The sequence below is a fragment of the Lepus europaeus genome, chromosome 8, assembly GCF_033115175.1.
Source record: "Lepus europaeus isolate LE1 chromosome 8, mLepTim1.pri, whole genome shotgun sequence".
NCBI lineage: Eukaryota > Metazoa > Chordata > Mammalia > Lagomorpha > Leporidae > Lepus > Lepus europaeus.
Genome location: NC_084834.1, coordinates 66901542 through 66921613, shown reverse-complemented (window position 1 = coordinate 66921613; position 20072 = coordinate 66901542). Strand labels below are relative to the sequence as shown.

The window sequence follows — 20072 nt, the reverse complement described above, 5'->3', positions numbered from 1 at the left end:
AGCAGGAAGAAATCTGAACGGGTAGCAAAGGTTGAGTTTTTCTATGGCCAGCACACCTCTTACCCAAGGGTTTTCTCCCTCAAAGCTGCTGACAGAGCTTTGGCAGAAGATCGTCCTCCCCTTGGCTGATAAGCTAAACCCTGATTTATATTTAACTCACTGCAGTGCAGGAGGGGTAGGGGCGGGGACGCCTTGTTTATAAGGGGAGCTGCGCCGATCTTCTCGGCAGTCCTCTCCTCCAACTCAGCCCTTGTCCCACCCCCTTTGTTTCCTTGCTCATCCCTGAGCAGCTGGCAGGATCCTGCAGAGATCGAGCAAGACGCAAGAAGCCCGAGAGAGAGGTGTGGGGAAAGCCGAAAGGCGTCTGCCAAGCCACGGGACTCCTTCCAATTCCTTTTAAAAAGGAAGTCAGCTGACGGGAGTTAGTTAAATTGCACATCCTCTTATGTGTAACTCTCGACTTCGGACACAGAAATGAAGTTTGCAGAGGAGGAGAAGGCCAAGAGATACTGCATCAGAGGAAAACATGTGGCCATCATCTGCGGCGTGGTGGTGGCTGTGGGACTAATCGTGGGACTTTCCGTGGGCTTGACCAGATCCTGTGACTCCTCGGCAGACTCTGGGCAGGGCTCATCCCCATCTCCTTCCCACTTTCCAACCTCTGCCAGTCCTTCCGATCGGCCTCCACAGGACGAGGGGGTCTGCCCTGCCAGTGAAGATGACAGTGGAGAGTGGAAAAATTTCAGGCTGCCGGTGTCCATCAACCCAGTACACTATGACCTGGAGATGAGGCCCCAGCTGGAGGAGGACACGTACACGGGCACAGTGACCATCTCCATCAACGTGAGTTTGCCCACCCAACACCTGTGGCTGCACCTGCGGGAGACCAGGATCACCCAGCTGCCGCAGCTGAAGAGACCCTCCGGCGAGCAGGTGCAAGTTCGGCGGTGCTTCAAGTATGAGACTCATGAGTACTTGGTCGTCGAAGCGGGGGAACAGCTTCCAGCCACCACTGGCGAAGCTTACTACCTCTTGACCTTGGAGTTCGCTGGCTGGCTGAACGGCTCCCTCGTGGGGTTTTATAAAACCACGTACACGGAGAACGGACAAACAAAGTAAATATTAATTTTTGTATTACTTGTCTTAAGTTCACATGTCTGCTTTCCATTTCTTTTCATTCTCCACCTTTTAATTATTTCCTTGGTCTGATCTTTATCTGCCCTGGGTTTCAGTTCTGCCTGTTTGGAAGCAAAAAATTCTTGCCCTGTTGTATTTGCCAAACATATCATGAAACTTGAAAGTAGTGAATGAGCTGGATGGGGTCAAAAATCAGCGCTGGCAGACACCACCACACAAAGCATCCTACGCTTAATATTTACATAAACTGCTCCAGGCTTTAAAAATAGATGTGTTTTGGACTATGAGGCAATGATTTTTAACCTGAACTTTTAAGGTGATATTACACCAAGTGAAACAAAATCTGTAAATGTCAATGATTATTTCATCCACCTTTTTGGAGAAAAGAGACACTGAAAGATTACATGAGATCTTCTAGGAAAGAAAGCTGGGTTGGTTCTTTTTTTTTTTTTTTTTTGTTTCTTAGAAGTGTGTTTTACACACAGGCTTTCAGGAGACACTCATTGGGTCCACACAGTGGTGGCAGCACATGGAGGAATTTTGGGGTCATGCAATATGCAATAATAATCCTTTTTTCTTTTAAGATTTATTTTATTTATTTGAAAGACAGAGTTACAGAGAGAGGTAGAGACACACACACAGAGAGAGAGGTCTTCCATCCGCTGGTTCACTCCCCAAATGGCTGCAATGGGCGGAGCTGTGCCGATCCGAACCTAGGAGCCAGGAGCTTCCTCTGGGTCTCCCACATGGGTGCAGGGGCCCAAGGACTTGGGCCATCTTCTACCGCTTTCCCAGGCCACAGCAGAGAGCTGGATTGGAAGAGGAGCAGCCGGGACTAGAACCGGCGCCCATATGGGATGCCGGCGCTTCAGGCCAGGGCGTTAACCCGCTGCGCCACAGCACCGGCCCCGGCAATCATAATCTCAAACCTTCTGCAACACACAAGCTGTATTAAGTAATTAAGTACATACAAATATTTTTTCTCCTCCCAGTCCTTCAAAAAATTCTCCCTCCCTCCCTTCTCTTTCTTCTATTATCTTTCTATCTATCTATCATCTATCTATCTATCTATCTATCTATCTATCTATCTATCTATCTATCTATCATCATTTCTATCAAGCAGTGACTGTTACTAGAGCTGTGCTAATGGCAAAACCTCTCTTGTTGCACTTCAAAACCTTCAGCTTCATGCTGTGGATACAGCCGGTGCATCTGAAGAGGGAGGCTACCCCATCCCCGAGCTGTGCTGGGCTTGCAACTACTCTGACCTTTGCCTGCTTGGATTCTGAAGGGGTAAATGATTAAGACAGCTGAGTGTCACAGTTTGGAAATGTGAGCCGGGCCGGCCCCTGCATAGCCCTTTCCTTTCTGTTTTATGGATCTTCAGAGAAAAACAAACTTTTTGGTTCTATTGTTTGTCAGAGAGACCCAGAGACTAAAAATATTTAAGTATCTTTGTGTTACTCTGTGGTACACTGATAAACTGAGTAGACATGATTCAGAAAATATATTTTGAGGGCTCCTGCTCCTATAAATTCTGTATCTTAATATTGTAAGCAACAAAACAAGTTTATTTGTTGTTTACATAATTTTTCTGTTGCTAAAAATTACTTTGTTGAAAGCATAGACAATCACTAGAAAGGAAAATCAACACAGATTTCAAATAACTTCACCTAGTGGTAATCCCTGTTAAGGTATTAATGTGCATTCTAAAATTCTTCCAGGGCAAATAGAATTGTAATTGCACTATGTCTCTCTGTCTCTCTGCCTATCTGCCCTTTCCACTTAGTATATCATAAGCATTTTCTCTCATTCTTAAATATTTTCAAGAATCTGATGTTAAAGATTGCACGATACTCTAGTGCATGGATGCATTGTCATTTTTAACAGCTGATCCCTGTTGGTAGGTATTTAAGTTGCTTCCAGTATTTTATTATTATTGACAAGTCAGAAAAGAACATAGTTTAATATGTCTTTATGTGTACATCTATTTATTTCCTTGGGTTAGGATTTTATCCTACAAACAGAATTTCTAGATCAAAGAGTACAAATATATCAAGAAGCTTGCAGCATTTACTTTGGTTATTTAGCATATAAATTATACACATTCATCTCAGGAAACTCAGAAAACAGAGAAGATTGTAAGAAAAGGTAAAAATCCATCTGTATGTTCATCACTCAAGTAAACCCATTGTTAACATTTAGGCAGATATTCTTCCAATATTTTTTCTGGACACAGTTAAATGTGGCTTTATTATGTTGTGTGTAGTGTTGTGTAAGATGCTTTGTCAGTATAGCTCCAAAAACTTGAACATAACATTTGCTATTCTTCCACAAATAATTTGATGAATACATAATAGGCCATTATATCACTATAATGCAATTTATTCAACTTTTTGATTAAATATGAGTATTTAAGTTGATCCTGCTTTTTCCCCTGTAAGCCCTTAAAAGAATGCAGGGAATATCTTTATAGAAAACTATCTAGGGAGATTTTCTAATATTTTTGTAAGAAAATTCCTAGAAAATTGTCCAAAACTACATATGAATGAATGCATGTTTGTATGTATGTGTGTATACATGAACACTACAATATGTGGAACTTTCAAAAAATATGTCCTAAATTACATTTCTGCCAACAATATATAAAAAATGTCTATGATTTTACAAAGTGGATGTAAATTTGGTAGAGGAAAAATCCTGTTCTGAAGAATATCCACCCTTAAAGAGACTAAAAAAAAGATCCTTAGTGTGAAGTGAAAACAAGGATCAGCCGGTGCCGTGGCTCACTAGGCTAATCCTCCGCCTTGCGGCACCAGCACACCGGGTTCTAGTCCTGGTCAGGGCACCGATCCTGTCCCGGTTGCCCCTATTCCAGGCCAGCTCTCTGCTGTGGCCAGGGAGTGCAGTGGAGGATGGCCCAAGTGCTTGGGCCCTGCACCCCATGGGAGACCAGGAGAAGCACCTGGCTCCTGCCATCGGATCAGCGTGATGCGCCGGCCGCAGCGGCCATTGGAGGGTGAACCAACGGCAAAAGGAAGACCTTTCTCTCTGTCTCTCTCTCACTGTCCACTCTGCCTGTCAAAAAGGGGGAAAAAAAAAGAAAAGAAAACAAGGATCAAAGTTTAAATTATCATTGCTAAAACTTTAAATCTGATTCTTACGTTGACAAGATGATAGAAATTTCATCTGAGTAAAGCTATCAAAATATTTATAAAATAAATAGAAGCGCCGGTGCCATGGCTCAACAGGCTAATCCTCCGCCTAGCGGTGCTGGCACACTGGGTTCTAGTCCCGGTCGGGGTGCCGGATTCTGTCCCGGTTGCCCCTCTTCCAGGCCAGCTCTCTGCTGTGGCCAGGGAGTGCAGTGGAGGATGGCCCAAGTGCTTGGGCCCTGCACCCCATGGGAGACCAGGAGAAGCACCTGGCTCCTGCCATCGGATCAGCGCGGTGCGCCCGCTGCAGCGCACCAACTGCGGCGGCCATTGGAGGGTGAACCAACGGCAAAGGAAGACCTTTCTCTTTGTCTCTCTCTCTCACTGTCCACTCTGTCTGTTAAAAAAAAAAAATAAAAATAAATAAATAAAAGCAAGTTTTAACCCTACAGGAAGGCCCAAAAATATGAAACAAGTTTTCATTCATGAATTCTGTTATGTAGTCGGTATGTTTAAAAATGTGCCTGGGAGGCAGGGGATGATGGCCCAAGGACTTAAGTTCTTGCCATTCAGGTAGTAGACCCAGCTGGAGTTCCTGGCCCTTGTCTTCAACCTGGCCCAGCCCTGGCTGTAAGGGCACTTAGGGAGTGAGTCAGAAGATGAGATTTCTCTCTCTCTCTCTCTCTCTTTCACAAAAACAAATACATCTTTATAAAACACGCACCATACACCCAAATACATACTATTCACTCTGATTCTCTGGATGACTTGACTGTGCCAGTTAATCATTACCATAAAATACATACCCAAGGGCCACCATTCTGAGACCCAGCTCACCCAATTTGGGGCTGGAAAATACTCATAGAAAATCACAGGGAGATTGATAAGGCCAGGGCTCAGTTGGGTTCTCATTGAGGGCTAGTATTCCTGAGTTTGTCTGTTTTCACTGAAAGCAATTGAAGCTCTCACATTCCACAGTTCTGCCAGTTCTGTACTGCACACTTGATGTTAGGAAAGTTCTGGCATCTGCTCAATAACTTCACTTAGGACAAGTAGAAGATATGGTTTTGTTTCCCAAGCCTGTGAGTAGCATTTTGACAATGCAGGCTCTAGGGGCTCTCATCTACAGAGTCCATAGAAGGCCTGCAAGGGTGACTTCAGGGGGACAGCTCTATTCTCTTGTATTACAGAACATCATCCTATATGATGTTCATACAACTTTTAAAAAATCATCATAATGGTGCATCTTCAGGATGCTATAAAAATTATACTTTCTGACCTTCCTGCCTTGATATAAAATTTATTTATTTGTTTTAAAGATTTTTATTTTATTTATTTGAGAGGCAGAGTTACAGACATAGAGAGAGGTCTTCCATCCACTGGTTCACTCCCCCAAAGGGCCACAATGGCCAGATCTGGGCTAATCCAGAACCTGGAGCCAGGAGCTTCCTCCAGGCCTCCCATGGGTGTGCAGGGCCCCAAGCACTTGGGCTATCTTCCACTGCTTTGGGCTATTTTCCACTGCTTTCCCAGGCCATTAGCAGGGAGCTGGATCAGAAATGGAGCAGCTGGGACTCCAATTGGCGCCCATATGTGATGCTGGCTCTGAAGGCAGAGGTTTAGCCTACTATGCCATAGTGCTGGCCCCAATGTAAAATTTAACACCAGGATTAAATGTGATCAATGTGGTATCTTAATTGGACAACCACAATGAAAACTAAACATCATGGCACTCAACAATAACTTGATTTCTACAGATACAACCACGATTTAAACTTCACAAAGGAAACAACTATCTGAGATTCTTTCCCTTGAGATTGAAAGGCAAAGAGAGAGGTAGAGAAGAGAGGGGAGCCAGTGTATACTTTCTTAGCAATGCCGTCCGTAGCCAGTGTATACTTTCTTAGCAATGCCGTCCGTAGACATAGTTGCAGTGAGGGCTGGAAACAGTAAGAGGCCCACATCTTCTTTCTTTCTAGTCTTTGGGGGGTCTGAGGAATCCTTCTTAACAGGATTGGAACCTTTAGAATGTTTCCTTGACCACACCCCCTTCTCCCCACCCCTCCTCATTGTGTTATGTGGGATTTCCAGTCCTCTTCCCAAATGGTTTCCCCCCACTCAGTGCTCCAAGATATGTATTTGCTCCTCTCCAAGGCTCAGCATTTTCTTTGCAGCATTTGAATTACTCTTCCGTGGTATTTTCCATAGTATGTTCCAGGGGGTCCTAGCTGTCTGGGATTTTAGTAGATATTATCAGAATAGCAGAGGAGGGATTCTATGGCCAAATTAGTTAGGGCAATGCCATAAATACATTTTTTTAGTTGTTGTTTTGTTTTAATTAATTTATTTCTTTGAGTGGGAGAAACAGCAAGCTTCCATCCCTCTTTTCACTCCTCAAATGCCCACAAGAGCCAGGCTTGGGCCAGGCTGAAACCAGGAACCAGGAACTCAACTTAGGTCTCCCTCATGGGTGGTGGGGACCCAGTTACTTGAGCCATCACCTGCTGTCTGCCAGGATGTGCATCTGCAGGAAGCTTGAATGGTGAGTGGAGCCGGGACCTGAACCCTTGCGCTCTGAAAAGGGTGCTGACAACCCAGGCGGTGTCTTAACTGCTGTACCAGCGCTCACCTGTAATTCTTGTTGTTTGACCGTGGGACTTTTCCAAAGCTTTTCTGTGATGACATCATTATGGCTTTCCAAGGCACTGGCACAGTATGCAATTTCCCAACTCTCTGTGAATGCGAGACCTTCTCTGAGGTCCCTGAGAATAAGACTGAGTTTCTCTTTTACTGCCCACCACACACTGAGCACTCAAATTTTTTTTGACTGAATGTGTGGAAACATTTAATATAGGCTCCCCTTCATGGCTAGGGTTCTCTGGCACATGCCAGGCCAGGCCACATTGCCACAGCTACTTTCCCACTTAGAGTGGAAATTTTCCCGAAGCTCCTCTTCTACCCACCCTGTGGAGGGGAAGAGTTGATATAATCTTTTTGGACTTAGGAATGCAATCTTCATACTTTAGGGACTGAGACTTATTGGGATTGACAGGAAGTACGAGAAGAATTTAAAAGAGGAACAGATGATTCCTGGTTTGGGTTTTCAGCGTATCCTCATACCATTGGTAGGATTTAAGCTGAATTTGGACATTGAAATGGGATACAATAGGCAAGGCAAGTGAGAGAGTTAAAACGGGCCACAGTGAAAACCACCACTTCAGAAAAGCATAGTAGAGACAAAGAAATTCGTGTGTAGGTAGGGGTTCCAGTGGAGGGTTTAGCTCGAGATAGCTCTGGAAAACCTTAAGGGAGGAAAGAGAAGATCAGCTATGCTAGGAGTTAGGAAGGAAGGATTTACTGGTAACTCTTTGGATGTAAGTGGTGATGGAAAGAGGTGAGTCAATACCTGTATGGGAGCTAATGCAAGGATCCAGGAAAGAGGAGATAAGGATCAGATAGGGCAGTGATTTCATGGCAGAGGGTAGAAGAGTTTGGAGGGAAACTAGACAAGATTTGCAGGTTCCCTGCAGGGAACAGAGAATTAGAGTTAGGGGTGTAGACTTCCCCAGATACGTGATCTGAGAGATTGCACTCATCTTTAATCTGTAACACTGGAAACAGAGTAGAAAGAACTGGTTTAGAAGGGGAAGACACAAGCTTAGTGTCCTGCCTGTTGAATGCCTGTCAGGCAGTTAGCAAGAGCTGACAAGCAGGCATTTGGACAGCTAAGTCTCAAGCACAAGGTTAGAGTTTGCGATAAAGATTTAGGAGTTGAGTGGAAGTATTAATGAGATGGCCTCACTTGGTGCATGTGTGTGCATGTGTGTGTGTGTGCGGTGTATTCTCACATTCATGGATGTGTATACTCAAGCTTGCATAATTTTGTTTTTTGTTTTTATTTGAGAGAAAGAAAGAGAAAGACAACTTGTGTCTGCTAGTTGTTCCCCCCAAAACCCGCAACATACTGCCAGCTATGATGAAGCCAGAGCCAGGAGCTGAGATTACATCCAAGTCTCCCATGTGGGTTGGCAGGGACCCAATTATCTGACCCATTAACCTGCCTCCCAGGGTCTTCATTAACAAGAAATGGGAGTCAAGAGTCAGAGTGGGGAATCAAACGTAGGGACTTGAATGTGAGAGGCAGGCTTAACCTAGCATCTTAACTGCTAAGCCAAATGCCCCTCCTCATATGTAGTTTTGATCTTGCAATTTTAGCTGTTTCTCAATGTATTTATTATGTCCTTGGATCAATATGTTAAGATATTATTCCATTATCAACAAAGAACAGATTTCTTTTTTGTATCATTAGTAATTTCTTTCTTTTTGTGTTGGCAGCAAGGAAACAAAAAAAGTAATTTTTACTTGACCTTAAATATTTTTTGCTTGGGAGAAAAGCAATTGTTTGATAAAATTAAATAATTTACTGTTTCATTCAAATCACCAGAAAAATACACTAAGATCTGGATTGTCTTGGTGGGTTGTCTTGCATGGGCCAGTTCCCCTACATAGTTCTGGAACTTTTCACTTGGTCTGCCCAGGTCCTGAGCAGTTGTGGCTGCCTCTATGGAATGGGGAGCTCTTTAAGATTTCACCCAGCTCTGCTGTTTACTTTGTTGGCTTGAGTTATGAAATTACTGGAATAGCCTGAGAGTCTTCATTGGAAATAGCATGCCAGATGATTTATAAGATACTAGGTAGTTTTTTGGTTTTGTTTTTAAAGTTGATTCACAGCAAACTGAGCTGTGGCTCAATTTTCCCTAAAGTCGCCTTGATCTGATGCACTCACAGGAGTCAGAGGTTGTTCTTCCCTTGGTTAGATTAATAAACTACATGGAATATTTTTTTAGTGTACTAGGTCTAGTAAGTGACTTATTAACATAGCATGGAAAGGCCCCTATGTTAAAGTGGTTGACCTCAGCACATTTGTGTGGCATGATAATCATTCAGGACATACCCTAGCGCCACTCCTGGACATACTGTGCTATTAGTCAGGCTTTTTCCATTAAGTTGCTACACAGTTCATCTGATTTTAAAAAAGGAATTAAGAAAAGTACTTATTTGAGAAGCAGAGAAACAAAGAAACACACACACACGCACATGCACACACACAGATCCCATCTACTATTTCACTTCCCCAAACACTTGGCAGTGGGAACTCAATCCAGGTCTTCCACATGGGTGGCAGGGACCCAATTACTTGAGCCATCATTGCTGCCTCTCATGGTGCACTTTAGAGGAAAACTGGAGTCATGAGCCAGAGCCAGGAATTGAGCCCAGGCACTCGGGTGAGGGATGTGAGTGAGCCAAACACGTGCCTCAGAAAGACCTTTTAATCTCTCAGTCTAACATTCCCAAAGTTGTGATCTAAAACTGTCTTGTATTGCTCTCGCACATGTCTTGCTCTCTAATTTGCATATATTTCGAGAAGTTTTGTGACTATTGACAGAATTTAGCATGCTTACATATATGAGGTCTCTGGAAAATTCATAATATGAAAACAGCATGCATAGATTTCAAAATCTTTTGGTACCAAAATAAACATTTTTTTAATTCCACTTTTCTGCACACTTTCTGAAATACTTCCTTAACTAGGGGATTTTTTTAATTATTCAGAATTTCATGAGAAAAATAACAGGTTGCAATTTAAAAAAAAAATTCTATTGCTGATAGTATTTACACTCCAAGTAACTCTGATCTAGTCAAATTCCAGCCAAATTAGTGAGCTTTAAATATGTTCAGTTGTGGAAAGTGCTATGTCCGAGAGCATGGATAGCTTCTAGATTTAAAGGAAATAGAACGGGGTTAAGTCAACCCCACTGTGTAAATGTCAAGGGAGTTTCAAATACACTAGTATCACCTGATGTGACCTGTTCCCTCTCCTCCACAACCCCGAGAGGAAGCCACTTATGCTCTGGGCACCATGTGCTACAGGGGAAGACACAAGTCAGAAGGGTTGTGAGCCAATCAAGAGCACAGTGTAGTTAGAATGCCCACATTTTTACTTTTAGAAGAAGGTTTCCCCCACCGAATCGTATGGGCTCCGCAGTTTTACCAAGTGCACATTGTGCGGCCCTTGTGGTTGTTGAGTGTCACGTTCCCCCCACCAGCGTAAGTCCCTGTGATTTACCGCCAACTCTCTTCTGTTGCACATGCGCAGGGAGCTCAGCAGTGCTCCCTTTCAGAAGGCACCTTCGTCTGCAGTCAAGCAGAATTCTCTTTGAAAACGGGAAAGTGAGGAAAGGACTGACAATTCCTCTCTCTCCTGGTTCCCAGGAGCACTTACTGCAGCATCTAGGAGAGAGTGGAACACAGCATTTGAAAACCCTACCTGATGGGGATTACTTAGGAATGTGTAACCCCACTCCCTGCTTTCTCTCACCCCCACACCCAAAGGCACACATGTGCTCACACGGGTACACACACACACACACACACCTTCATATTCCTCAGTCAGCTGGTGCTTTTCTGAGGTTGACTAAGCTGAAACATTCCTGCAAGGAGTGATCTTTTCTTTTCCTCTGCCTCTAGAAGAAATCAGAAACCAAACGAATCCAAAAGAAAAAGGCAGCTGACTAAGCATGGAGTGGGAGTTTGGTGGATCTTATTGTAAAACCTTAGTATCCTGTGAAAAGAGTATTAAGGAGTTTCTCTATATACTGATGTGTTTGCAGCTTACTAGAGTCTGCAAAGTTTTTAGAAACCTCAGTTGACTAAGCTGCTCATGTCACAAACTGATCAGTAACTATTGTATTGCACAATAAGGTCATGGCTGAGACTTTTTCTGATTAATTTTTGAATTTCAAGTCATTCAAACTTAGAGAAAAGTTAACAAGAATAGCATGAGAAACTCCTAGAAATAGCTTACCCAGATTTACCAGTTCTCTCTCTTCCTTCAGAGAGTACATTGTGACATCATTTCCTTTCACCTCTTGCTATCTCTAACATAAACACAGTGCAGTCATCAAAATCGGGAAGCTTAGCATTGCTGTGATATAATTATCCATTCCATAGGTCATAGTCAAAATTCACCAACTGACCCAATAATGTCTTTTTTTTTTTCTCCAGTGCGCTGTCCAGTCTGGAATCATGCTGTGCGTGTAGCCCTTTTAGATTCTTCTAAACTGGAACAGCCCCTTAGCCCTTCTTTGTCGTTCTCAGCCCTGATATTTTTGAAGAGCACAGGCCAGTTATTTTGAGAATGTCCCTCAACTTTAGTTTGCCTGACTTTAAAATGCAAATGTAAGTTTAGCATTCATCAGGAATTTCACAGAGCAATGCTATGTCCCTCTCAGGAAATCACACCAAGAGACACATCCTGTTGGTTTGTGCTATTATTAGTGATGTTGCCTTTCATTGCTTGTTTAAGGTAGTAGCCCACAGATTTCTCCATTGTTAAGTTATAATTTTTCTCTTTGCAGGCAGTTTCCTGGAGATTCTTTGAATTCGTGCAAATGTCCCTTTCTCATCAAATTTTTACCCTCTTGTTTTGACACACACTGATGGTTGTCTAAATCCAGATGATTCATTTTAAAACTATTAACTTAAAAAATTAAAATTATCCACTGTAAGAAAGTTTCCCCTCATTTATTTATCTACTCATTTTTTTTGATTGAAGAAGCATTTGTGTATTCTTATTAAAGGAGTTTTAGCTTCATTATTTATTTAGTTTGATATTCCAATACCCCAGATTTGACCAAGCATAGCCCCTCAAGCAGACTCCTATGTACTTTTGACCTGTTCCCATGATTCTTTGTGTGCTTCATACTTTTAGCCACAGCAAGACATTCCAGGATAATCTTGGTCTTCTCCTGATCCAGCACTGAAATCATTCATTTTTCAAACAAGTCCTGGTTCCCTTAATGGACAATGGTAATTGGAAAGTCTAATTTGGGAGCTAAGTGTGCCCATTACTGAAAACGTTTCATTTCTTCTGATCTTGTTTAGCAGACAGAGCTAGGAAAAGTATGCCTCTTTGTGTGTATTTCTGTATCCATACATCTATAGCTTTTTCAAAAATCATGGAGTTCTTAATTAAATATGTAATTACAATTACAATTAAATACCATAGGGCATGTTCTAGTTTTCCTTTACAAAAGTATAGCTCCTTGGGGCTGAAGCTGTGGCATAGTAGGTTAAGTCTCCACCTGTGGCGTTGGCATCCCATATGGGCACCAGTTGGAGTTCCGGCTGCTCCACTTCCAATACAGCTCCCTGCTAATGAGCCTGTCCAAGTGAAAGACAGTCCAAGTGCTTGGGCCCCTGTACCCACGTGGGAGGGCTCCTGGTTTTGATCTGGTATAGCATGGCCATTGTGGCCATTTGGGGAATGAACCAGTGAATGGAAGACTTCTCTCTACCTCTACCTCTTTCTATCTCTGTAACTCTGCCTTTCAAATAATTAAATCATTTTTAAAGAACAGTATAGCTCCTTTCCTTAAAAGTAAAAAATCTTCCTTTCATTAATCTTAATTTTTTTATTTGTTTATGCACAGGAAGCAGAAAAAAATGTTTCTGAATTACTAGCACATAACATTGCAAAAATACAAATCTACTTACAAGAGTTCAATGTTTATTTACAGGGAAATGTGCAAATTTATTTATATATTTTTTGAAGATTTATTTATGTATTTGAAAGGCAGGGTGACTGAGAGAGAGGGACACATACACACACACACACACAAACACAGAGAGAGAGAGAGAGAGAGAGAGAGAGAGAGAGAGAGAGAGAATCTTCCAACTACTGGTTCGCTCCCCCAAATGACTATAACAGCCAGGGCTCTGTCAGGTTGAAGCCAGGATCCAGGATTCAGGAACTTGATCCAGATCTCCCACATGGGTGGCAGGGGTTCAAGAACTTGGGCCATTATTTACTGCCTTCCAAAGCACATTAGCAGGAAGGTTGGATTGGAAGTGGAGCAGCTGGGATTTGAACCATCACACCAATATGGGATGCCGATGTTGTAAATTGAAGCTTAATCTGTTGCCCCACAAGGCCAGTCCTGCCCCTGCAGTTATTTTTATGTAGGGAAATGCAAAAATCTAATGTGCACAATTCAATGAACTTTGACAAATGCACACACCCCATGACATTCTACTTATTTTATTAATTTATGTTTCAATCATCCATGAAAGTTCCCACTTTGAGTCAACACTCTTCTGAAAGACTTCTACTTTTCTCATTTTATATTTTTACATAGATTAATTTTCTTGGCTGAGTTTTTAACAAATCATTTTTATATCTAGAGAGTTCTTGAAAAAGTTAGTATTGTGATCCCTCATAAGTAGTTGTTGACCTATGGCACGTTGATTTTAGAAAAATTAATGGCCATAACAAATTCTTGAATCAAAATAAAATGCAGAGTCTTCTAATGGTCTGCAATACCTGGCCTTTACTGACCTCAACAAACCGCTCTCCTGCCCAAGTCCCCTGCTTCACTAGAACCGTTCAGTTCCTCAGCCACATCAAGTTCTCTTCCCCTTAGATACTATGCACTTACCATTCTCTCTGCTAGAGCACATTTTCCTTAATCTTCATCTGGCTGGCTTCTTCTCAGTGCTCAGATCTCAGCACACCATCATCTGTTCAGAGAATGTCTCTAAAGTCGCTTTCCACTTTTCCTGGTAGTTCTCTATCATCTCCCTTGTTTTGTTTTATAAAGCTTTCACCATTCTCCTGTTACTCATTTATTTGTGTCTATTGTCTATCAATGAGTATGAAATTAGGGACCATATCTATTGAGTCTTTGTTTTCTCAGCACCTAGAATAATGACTAAAAGTTTGTGTGTGCATGTGTGTGTGTGTGTGTGTGTAGGGTACAGGAATGGTCTTGAAAAATATTTGTAGGGGGGTAGGTCTTGTGCTGCCTGGTTAAGCTGCTCCATTTCCCATTCAGCTCCCTTATAATACACCTGGAAACGCAGCAGAAAATGGCCCAAGTGCTTGGGCCCTTGCCACCTATGAGGGAGACTTGGACAGAGTGCCAGGCTTCTGGTTTTGGCCTGTCCCAGCCCTGTCATTGTGGCTATTTGGGGAGTGAGCCAGCAAGTGAAAGATCACTGTCTCTCTCTTTGTCTCTGTCTCTCTCCCTCTCTCTGTAATTCTACCTTTCAAATAAGTAAAATAAATATTTAAATAAATAGTTGCAGGATGAGTGTATGTTCTAATAATTGATCCTGGTATTCTGTATATTATGCCTTTTTTAGTTTCTAAGAATCCTGCATGACAAAACATTTTTGTTACATTAATTATTAATGAATATAAATCAGGATTACATTTCCTTTTATGCTTTTTTTAACTCTCTTTAGTTCACTAATGAGTCAGTATTCAACAATACTGTCTTTCTGTAATATCCTTACATTAAAAGTGTGTTTATTAATTTTTTAAAATAATTACTCAGAAAAAATCATTTCACTTTGAAATTGTGGAAATGCTAAATATTAACATTTTCTTTAACTCAAGCATTTGCCTAGTTAGAACTGTAAAAGAAGTTTGTTGTCTCTGGCTGGCGCTGTGGCTCACTTGGCTAATCCTCCACCTGCTTCGCCGGCACCCCGAGTTCTAGTCCTGGTTGGGGCACCAGTTCTGGTCCCGGTTGCTCCTCTTCCAGTCCAGCTCTCTGCTGTGGCCAGGAAGGGCAGTGGAGGATGACCCAAGTGCTTGGGCCCTGCACCCACATGGGAGACCAGGAGGAAGCACCTGGCTCTTGGCTTTAGATTGGCATAGTGTGCCGGCTGTAGTGGCCATTTGGGGGGTGAACCAATGGAAAAAGAAGACTTCTCTCTCTCTTTCTCTCTCTCTCTCTAACTCTGCCTGTCAAAAAAAAAAAAAGTTTGTTGTCTCTTTTTAAATATTGGCTTTAAATCAGGCCAAAGATGATTTCACCTGGGGGATTACTCAGTGGTGCCTTTGGATGGACATGAAGAGGGCAGGGGGAGTTTGTCCCTGGTGTAACATAAATAAGAAGGAATGTGCCACTGGGGATAGGAACCGGGGACTCTGCCATATACTCTTTCCTCTGTGACAGAACACAGCTGTCGACTTGTCATGGGCACAGTTAGAAATAAGCCTGTGAACCTGCTTTTGTGTTACCTACTTGTTGCTTAGTGGCTTAGGGGTGGAGAATAACAGCTCACAATTGGATTTATTTTTCTCATCTATGAGTTTCTAGTTATGGTACCAAAATATCTCAATCTTTGAATAAATATCTGAAGTAGTCTGCCTCAAAGTTTTCATTATGTGCTAAGCTAAAAATTCCAGGGGGGATTTTGATGGCTAGCCTTCTAGATGGAACCCCGTTTTATGAAATGTCATAGTTGGAGGTGAGCTTTTTTGTGTAGCAGTTAAGATGCTGCTTGGGATATCCAGAGTCCATATCAGTGTCTGGGTTACGGTCCCAGCTCAGCTCCCATTCCAGCTTCCTGCTAATTTGCACCCTGGGAGGCAGCTGATTGGCTCCAGTGGTTGGGTCCCTTCCTCCTGTGCAGGAGACCTGGATTGAGTTTCTGGCTCCTGGCTTCAGGCTGGCCCAATCCTCACTATTGCAAGCACTTAGGGAGTGAAACAGCAAATGGGAAATCTCTTTGTCTCTGTCTCTCTCTTTCTCTCTCTCTCTCGCTCTGCCTTCACTTATTTATAAATAAATAAATAAAATGCTTAAAATGTAATAATTATTTTGAAATAGTAGATCTTTCCTCCTAAGAGTGGAAAGAAATACAAGGGCTATCCAAGGGGCAGCATGCATTTGGCTTGTTTGTGTGTTTGTTTCTAAGGAGCATAGCGGCCACGGATCATGAACCAACAGATGCCAGGAAATCCTTTCCCTGCTTTGATGAGCCCAACAAAAAAGCAACTTATACAATATCTATCATCCACTCTGACGAATATAGAGCACTTTCAAATATGCCAGTAGCGGTGAGTATTCTTTGCATGTTTAGTTTATATTGATAACCTGTTGGTAATATCAGGTCATTTTACCTTATTTGCTATGGAAGAGAAACTGTTTAATTCTAAAACTAAATGTGTGCTCATACTTTATGTAGAAGATGGAGAACACATTTTAGCAATCTCTTTTTTTTTTCAGTCCTAGAAGTCTGTAACCTAAAATATCACAGTCTAGTTTTAAAAGAATGCCACCATGGAGTTTTAAAGCAAGAGAACATGCAGAGAGACACAGTCACTGGGGTGCTGCTTACCAGACAGAATCCCTTGAGCTAGACAGACTAATGGAATTATAGACTTAAAAACATTCCAGGCCCTACTCACTATATTTCGGTTTTGGTTGAATATAGGCCTAGTTGTTAGAAAGGTAAAACTACTAATTCTGGATTTGTTTTGACCAAGTCCAGGCAACACCATGCCCATAGATTTTTATGGTGAGCAGGAAGTACATAGTAAATGTTTATTTAAAAAAAAAAGGAAATAAAAGAGCCTGCACTAACTTCTACTGTATGATTATTAATGAGCATGAAGCTCTTTCCCAATAGGCTCCTCAAGTCCGTAATGGGTGATGCACTTAACTCTTTACGCCAATGGCATTGCCTCAGAGTTGAAGTTTACCATACTTTTTTCCATTTGCCAAGGAAAAGGGTCAGGCTCATCCTTAGGTCTAAGTGTCACCTTGCACCAGAAGGAAACCCATCTCCAGACTCTTACCTCCCAGGTTTCTGACCGCTAGCTGAGAGAGCATCGCTGAAGTTCATCCTTTTCAATAAAATATTCCTTGAAAAAGAAAAAAACAGATGAAAGTGTAAGAAGGTCCAGATAGTAAACTCTGGTCAGCCATTCATGCCTCAGTGTGAACTCGTTCCTTCACTTGTTTTCTTCTGGTGTCAGGTACTGGAAAAATGAAGTTTCCATAGGAGAAGAAAGAGGAAAGGATAGATAGAGAGTGTGACACTGCAGGCCAGAAGATTAGAGCAGGGTACAATGCCATCAGGATAGCTTGGTGTAAATGAGAGGACGTGAGTGGGCCAACCCCTGCCTAACTAAGATCACACCTCTGACTTTCCATTTACCAGTTACGCTTTTCACCTTCTGCTACATCCAGATGCCAGTCCTGGAAGAAGGTGAACATTTTGTGTCATTGGGAGATCAAAACCAATACTTCTAGGCTTTGTCATAGACTAACTTTCTGGATCTTCAACGCTTTTACCGAAGCACACACACACACACACGCTTGCCGTGTTAATCTTGTATCAATTCTAGTCCAGCTTCCTTTGCTTAATCTTTCAAAGCTTCCCACTTAGTGATTTAGAGAGTATCTGCAGGGGATGCCGGGATATCCAAACAATGGTAACAGGAGCTGAGTGAAGATTCACGGTTGAAATATCAGAATTGGTGACTGACAGTAAGGACATTTAAATTGACATGGACCAGAAAGTCCAGATGGATTAACAATTACGTCAGGCAGTGGAATGTTTCTCTCTGTGCTTAGCAATCAAGGCACTGACTTTAGCAACCCTACCTGGGGTCTTCTACACACAACGTTCTGCTCTGCCCGATACAGCTGCTGCCTTCCCATGCCTAGTCAAGGCAGCAAACATCTACTCGGTTTTATCTCTGAGACTTTCCATGAACAGATCACAGCATCCCCTCAAATATTTTGGCCAATACTGTGATCTCACAGATAAGTTTTTTTTTTTTCTCTCTGATAAATCCAATCCAGTGGATATAATCACTCTCCCACAGTACTGACAATAAAATGAATTTTTGTTGAGTCTTTTTAACATCGTCACAATTCTATCCCAAAGCTCTGACAAAGGACTTTTGACTAGAAAACCAGATTTGGGGCAACCATTTGTTTGTCCTTATGTGATTGCTCTTTGGTAAATAAAGATTATCTTCTGTTTTCAACAGGAACAAGTGCCAGTGGAGGGCAACTGGATTCGAACAACTTTTCAGAAGTCTGTCCCCATGAGCACGTACCTGGTCTGCTTTGCTGTACATCAGTTCACGACTGTGGAGAGAAGATCAGAGAGTGGAATACCTGTGAGTTCCATCATGTTTTTAAAATGTGCCATCCATGCCTTTCTGATGAACTTGCTTCTGTTTCTGCACAGTTTCTGTCTTGTTGTTTTGTTTTTTCACAAAAGAGGCCTGAAAAGCCCATTAGGGCCAGAGTCTGTAAGCTTGGTAATACATTAAACAATATAGAAAATTATAAGTTAGGGGCTGGTGCTGTGGTGTAGTGGGCTGAGCCTCTGTCTGCAAAGCTGGCATCCCATGTGGGCGCCAGTTTGAGTCCCAGCTGCTCCAATTCTGATCCAGCTCTCTGCTATGGCCTGGGAAAGCAGTGGAAGATGGCCCAAGTCCTTGGGCCCCTGAATGCATATGGGAGATCCAGAAGAGGATCTTGGTTCCTGGATCAGTCCAGCTCCAGCCGTTGCAGCCATTTGGGGAGTGAACCAACAGATGGAAGATCTTTGTCTCTGTCTCTCCCTCTCTATGTCTGCAGCTCTGCCTCTCAAATAAATAAAAATAAAAATCTTTTTTTAAAAAACAGAAAATTGTAAGTTAAAAGTGCACAGATAAAAAAATAAGTAAACACAACAAACATGTTTGAAGTAGTAAAGGAAAACAATTCACTATACAGTGAAAAGCTAGATCCTAAGTACACAGTACAAATGCATTAAAGTAACTGGCATACACCATTTAATGAAATGTCTTGGCATGAGGTCCTGGGGAAAAGACCAGAAAGGGAGGCAGAGACCAGAGTTAGATGAGTATCTTTTGAGTAACCAAGCACCGAGAAATGTGTGGTCCCAATCCTCTATATAATCCTGAACAGAAGAATAACAAAGGGTCAAAAAGCATTTTTTAAAAACAGTGTGAGAATATATAATTTTTTAATCAAGATGACTAGGTCACTAATTTCAAGAAATAGAAATATATTTTCCTAATCAATATTTTTCATGGCAGAGGTCTCCATGTCCTTATGCTCTGAAAACTAGCTTCATCTGTGATTTTAGCCCGTTAGTCCACCTCTGTGCCATGTATTTTAAATATATTTAGACCTCATTTGTTTGCAATATAATTACACAAGGAAGAACTCACCACCCCTATTTTACAAGTGAGAAAATCGAAGTTAATGAGTTGCAGTCATTTGCTTAAGATCCACTGGCAAATGGTAGAGACACAAATTTCAAATATTTTCCAAATACTGCTGAGCCTTCTTAAAATATGCTTTTTTACAGATATCTTTACCTCTTCACAAATCTTGGATAGAATAGAGAGGTACCTCAATTACCTGTGAAACAGGCTCCCAGGAAATTTTACTTTCATTTTAGAAGAGTAGGAGTTGAGACCGAGACATCCAGTGAAAACACTGAGTTTTCAGCAGGCTACCTATCCTGTATCCAAATTACAGTGAATGGAGAACTGTCCAAATGCCTTTTTTTATTTTTGACAGGCAGAGTGGATAGTGAGAGAGAGAGACAGAGAGAAAGGTCTTCCTTTTTGCCGTTGGTTCACCCTCCAATGGCCGCTGCGTCCGGCGCATCGCGCTGGTCCGAAGCCAGGAGCCAGGTGCTTCTTCTGGTCTCCCATGCAGGTGCTGGGCCCAAGGACTTGGGCCATCCTCCACTGCCTTTCCGGGCCATAGCAGAGAGCTGGCCTGGAAGAGGGGCAACCGGGATAGAATCCGGCGCCCCAACCGGGACTAGAACCCGGTGTGCTGGCGCCACAGGGTGAAGGATTAGCCTGTTAAGCCACGGCGCCGGCCCTCCAAATGCCTTTAAAAAAAAAAAAAAAAAAAAAAGATTTATTACTTACCTGAAAGTCAG

The 20072-nt window shown here is 42.3% G+C and overlaps 1 protein-coding gene across 1 annotated transcript in view; it reads left to right on the top strand.

Annotated features, from left to right (window-relative positions):
• Positions 1-210: 210 nt before the first annotated feature.
• Positions 211-20072, top strand: part of ENPEP (glutamyl aminopeptidase) — an 81338-nt gene continuing 61476 nt past the window's right edge. Inside the window, exons 1-3 of the mRNA XM_062199737.1 lie at positions 211-1115; positions 16062-16203; positions 18148-18279. Of these exons, the coding sequence (XP_062055721.1) occupies positions 475-1115; positions 16062-16203; positions 18148-18279 (915 nt within the window). The 5' untranslated portion in view covers positions 211-474. The remainder of the gene's footprint in view (positions 1116-16061; positions 16204-18147; positions 18280-20072) is intronic.